The sequence below is a fragment of the Trypanosoma theileri genome (genome assembly GCF_002087225.1).
Source record: "Trypanosoma theileri isolate Edinburgh chromosome Unknown TM35_Tth_27_V1, whole genome shotgun sequence".
NCBI classification, from domain to species: Eukaryota; Euglenozoa; class Kinetoplastea; order Trypanosomatida; family Trypanosomatidae; genus Trypanosoma; species Trypanosoma theileri.
Genome location: NW_021639869.1, coordinates 106,883 through 111,530, shown reverse-complemented (window position 1 = coordinate 111,530; position 4,648 = coordinate 106,883). Strand labels below are relative to the sequence as shown.

At 41.1% G+C, this 4,648-nt stretch overlaps 2 protein-coding genes across 2 annotated transcripts; one reads left to right on the top strand and one right to left on the bottom strand.

Moving 5' to 3' along the window:
* Positions 1–18: 18 nt before the first annotated feature.
* TM35_000271410 (uncharacterized protein) lies at positions 19–378 on the bottom strand (the record flags this gene model as incomplete). The annotated part of the gene is made up of 1 exon (XM_029028034.1): positions 19–378. One exon carries the CDS (start codon positions 376–378, stop codon positions 19–21), a length of 360 nt encoding a protein of 119 aa, XP_028880617.1.
* A 2,838-nt stretch (positions 379–3,216) lies between these two features.
* TM35_000271400 (putative surface protease GP63) lies at positions 3,217–4,242 on the top strand (the record flags this gene model as incomplete). The annotated part of the gene is made up of 1 exon (XM_029028033.1): positions 3,217–4,242. The coding sequence occupies one exon, from the start codon at positions 3,217–3,219 to the stop codon at positions 4,240–4,242; it is 1,026 nt and encodes a 341-aa protein (XP_028880616.1).
* Between the last annotated feature and the right edge of the window lie 406 nt (positions 4,243–4,648).

Genomic DNA, 4,648 nt, shown 5'->3' with positions numbered 1-4,648 from the left:
AAAAAAAAAAAAAAAACGTCAACACAATAGAAAAAAAAAACACAAGAAACCCGTTAACTGGCCCCCTGCCGCCCGTGCGAACACCATCCAAAAGCGGGAAGTAAGGGTGACAGCCGCGAGACTTCCCGGGCCTTTGCGGCGCCCGCGCCGGGGGCCGGGGGTGAGAAACGAACCCCTGCCCCGCCCCACGGCCGCCCGAAAAAAAAACACGGCACGAACAAAAAGACGGCGGCGGGGCGGGGGCGGGCCGGTCGCCGTGCCACTGCTTTCCTTGTTGTGGTTGTTGTTCTTGTTCTTGCCGTCGCCGGCGGGATTGCCGCGTTTGTTCCGCCCTCCCCCGTCGCAACCTGTGGGCGCGGTTTCCCCTTCAAACGTCATTGTTTTTATTATTAGTATTGTTATTATTGTTATTATTATTATTATTTCTATTTTTGGTTTTCTCAGTGAAAAAAAAAAAAAATCGCTCAGGTAGTAGAAATAAAAAAAAAAAAATAAAAAAGGGAAAATAGCAGAAACAAAATCTAAAGCCGTGAAAAATAAAAAAAAAAAATTTTTTTTTAAATAATGAACCCAACACCGCCAATGCCGCCTGCGAGACGGCAGCGCCGTCCGTTTATTACCACTTTTTTGGGTGAGGTCTTCCCTTTTTTGTCAGGCAGAGATTTGCTTGTATGCGCGCTTGTGTCAAGACAGTGGCAGGCAGAAGCAGACGCCATCTCTCTCTGGCGTAATTTGCTCTTAACTGACCCTGTGATGAGGGCATATGCTTACCTTGGACTTCCGCTTCGCGTTATGAAAAAAGTAGTTTTGAAAGGGATGCTGTATATTTCGTTACGACAACCAAATCAGGAAGATAGAACTTTTTCTCCTCAAATAGCCTTGACTCGTCAATCAGAAACTACGTTAGAAAACGAAGAAGTTAGTTCTTCTCAAGGTCATTTGGAACGAAATTTTTCTATCCAGACTTTCTCATCCCAAATTCCATTAGCAAATTCAGTGCGTCCAATAATGTCTAGATCAAATTTAACTGAAATTACAAGTGAAACAACAAGTAAAACTATAGAATCTCTGCTAAAGGCAGTGGAAACTATTCAAAGACGCACACTTCGCATAAAGGGAGGAATTACAACTTCTGGAGATCGTATTAAGATTCTTTTTCAACAGTTACCAAGTATGGAACTCTTACGCTTTCACCAAGAATGCTTAAAAGGTTGGACAGAACTAAAGGGTTTTGAAGAGCTTACAGTAACCTTATTTTGCTCAAGTATAGATGATGTGACATTAAGAGGAATATTCCGCTCCTTCGCGCATATTGAAATGGCAAATTTACGCAATGTCGGTTCCTCTACCCATTTACAATGGTGTCGGTTTAAAAAAAATCTACCTCTAGATGAGAATTATTATGACTATATGGATTGTTTGTATTCACTTGGTCCAGGCAAACAAAACGATTTAAAAATTACACCTCAAGAAGAATTTGAAGGAAGGGAAAGACTTCATAAATACCAAGCTTTGCGTAAGACCATTCAAGGTATCATTAATTATAGCAATGACAATGAACGAAAATTTGGTTGGAATGACTTACTTGAACAATTGGAAATTAAATAATATTCGCTGACCTTATGTTGCCTTCCTTGAGTTAACTAAATGGAAGTTTACTCAAATAATGTAGAACTAGATGAGGCCAAATAAATTAGGTGTATTTTGTGTATATACCTCGTTTCACCTTGCTTATTATCTTTGTTTTTTTTATCCGTCCAGAAATACTCCGTTAAATTGGCGAGTGATCTGCTACTTTTGCCTTCACACTCATCTTCCTTCCATACCCCGCGGAGGGGATTGACGATTGCGTTACTTTATGAAAAAAAAAAACTACCTCTTCGTAAGTTTACAATAATCTCGAATATAATATTTTGTCTGGTGTTTTTTGGGGGGGATTCAATATATATTATGAGAATTTAGATATCGGATATACTGATAAACAAAATTATCTTCCTCTGTTACATCCTCCTTTATAGGATTAGGGGGAGAAGACTAAATACAAGAGCATAGACAAAAAAAACAGTGCCACATTTTTCTTTGTATCGCAAGTAGTATGGGTCCATGGAATTTAACGTAGTGATTTATATGTACCATACAAGAAAAAAAAATGCATATATAAAGGCTTTATTGGTCTTCTTTTCAATAATTTTGTCTTCGTGGATATTATTTGTACATTGTGCGGAAAAAAAAATTATTTAAGTACAACTTAATTCTTTAGATAATAATAAGAAGTCATTGACGGTATTGCAAAAGTAAAGAGTATAACAAAGATAAAAAAAAACTATAAAATAAACACCACCTTATACCTCAAATAACGTTACTCAACCTTTCGACAACTTGCGTGCAATACTCTACTACAAACGCAAAACAACCATAATCTGGTGTGGGATGAGAAGTAATACGATCCGTAACGATTATGTCAACCCAAGCCAATATATATATATATATATATATATATATATATACCTAAATCTTAACTTCAATAATTTGTCATGTGGCTTTACTCCAAAACAACATAAAGAACATCCCAGATAACACCAGTAACAGACCCAACACAACTATAACCCATTTCCTGACAAACACAATGTAATATATACAACTACCACAACTTTGCTAATATACTAAAAGATGGGTAAAAAATATTGCGAAAAAACGAAAACCAAACCGGTTCGTCTGCCTTACAAACACGAGAATATGTAAACAAATCATGAACCTACACATATATACAAAAAAAAACATGAAATATTTTCTTCTTCCAATGCATTTTAACACCATATAAGTTAGTTTAACCACAACATTATTTCCTTGACACAAAATCCGTACACACAATAAGAAACCAAATGATGCGCTGTATACCACACACTGTGGTGCTACTCCTTTGTTGCACCATTGCTTGTTTCGCCAGCGCGGAGCACAGGTGCATTTTTGACAAGATCGCTCGCAAGGCCGGCACCCCAACGACAGTTGTGGTGCGGGATGTGCCGCGCCAACGGAGCAGTGGGGAGCAGGCAACGGCCATCCACATCCCAACCTGGGAGACCATGCGCTTCCGCGTCTTTACGGAGGACATTAAGAATCCATCGAAGTATTGTACTTCAGCATCGGATGTCCGTCCAGACTTTACGGGGGACATTGTGCAGTGCTCTGACTACTGGACGCCCTGTCGTGGGTGTCATGAACTTCGGCGCGCAAGTTGCCACTGCCACTGAGAACAATGTTCGTGTTGTCACGCACGAGATAGCCCATGCTCTTGGGTTCAGCGTTACAATGCTGCAAAGTCATTCGTCTGTAGTACAGATACCCGGCCTCCGTGGTAAAAGTAACGTGCTCGTAGTGGCGTCTCCCAGGACACTGGAGAAGACCCGTGCACACTTCAACTGCGGCACTGCCCCTGGCATGGAATTGGAGGACGAGGGTGGAGAAGGGACTGCATTATCACACTGGGAGCGTCGCAACGCTAAGGATGAGCTTATGAGTGGCATCGCGGGAGCCGGATACTACACAGCACTAACAATGGGAGCGATGGAGGACCTCGGTTTTTACAAAGCGGTATGGGGAATGGAAGAACCGATGTCCTGGGGCCGTATGTCCGGTTGTAAGCTGCTGACTGACAAATGCGTGGAAAATGGTGTTACCGCCTATCCAGATATGTTCTGCACCGCCGACAGTGACACACTAAGATGCACATCTGACCGCCGGGCATTGGGTATCTGTCGCATCGGGACATATACCTCCTCTCTTCCCACTCAGTATCAGTACTTCGCTAATCCCACAGTTGGTTCCAGTGCGAGTAACTTGATGGACTATTGCCCCTATATTGCAGAATACACCAATACTGGGTGCACCAATGGTGAGCTGTTAGCCATGCCTGGAAGTCGCGTTTCTTCATCCTCAAGATGTGTGAAGGGGGACTCCCTTCATCTTCTCTTTGTTCCTATTGGCGATGTGTGTGCTGAAATTAAGTGTAAGAAGGACATGGTTCAGCTGAGATACATTGGCGACAATACATGGTACGACTGCCCTGAAGGCAGAAGCATAATACCAGCCTTAACGTTTACGAGTGGGCGGATTGTGTGCCCCTCACGCGCCGATGTTTGCATTGGTTTGGGAGATAAGCTGCCTGATTTAAGTATTTCCATCTCTGTGCTCCCACCCTACGTGCTCCTCGCCGTTGTAATTTCTGTGATTGCACTCTGTTGATAGACGGGCTGATGAATGGTAGAGTCATATAGCTCATGTTGGTGATAATGGTTTTTCTTCAAAGTGCATTAAATGTTTCTTTTATTTTCTTTAAAGGTAAAAACGTAGAGTGGGGTTAGGAAATTTTCCACGGTTTTTTTTTTTTTTTTTTTTTTTTTTTTGATATATTTCCCCTCGTAGAACCAAAGAGGTAATTAATGCCTTGATGCATTAAGAGTAGAAATAAAAACAGACACAGTGTAATTCCCCATCCAAGGTAATGTCATTAGGTAGCATCTCTTTCTTGTGCATATTTTTTGTCCGTACAACTGAACAAATGGTTATTATTTCTTTTTTTATTTTGTTCTGTGTGTGGTCTCACATTTTGGTAGACTGAGGCTTCCCCAAATATATATAAATATATATA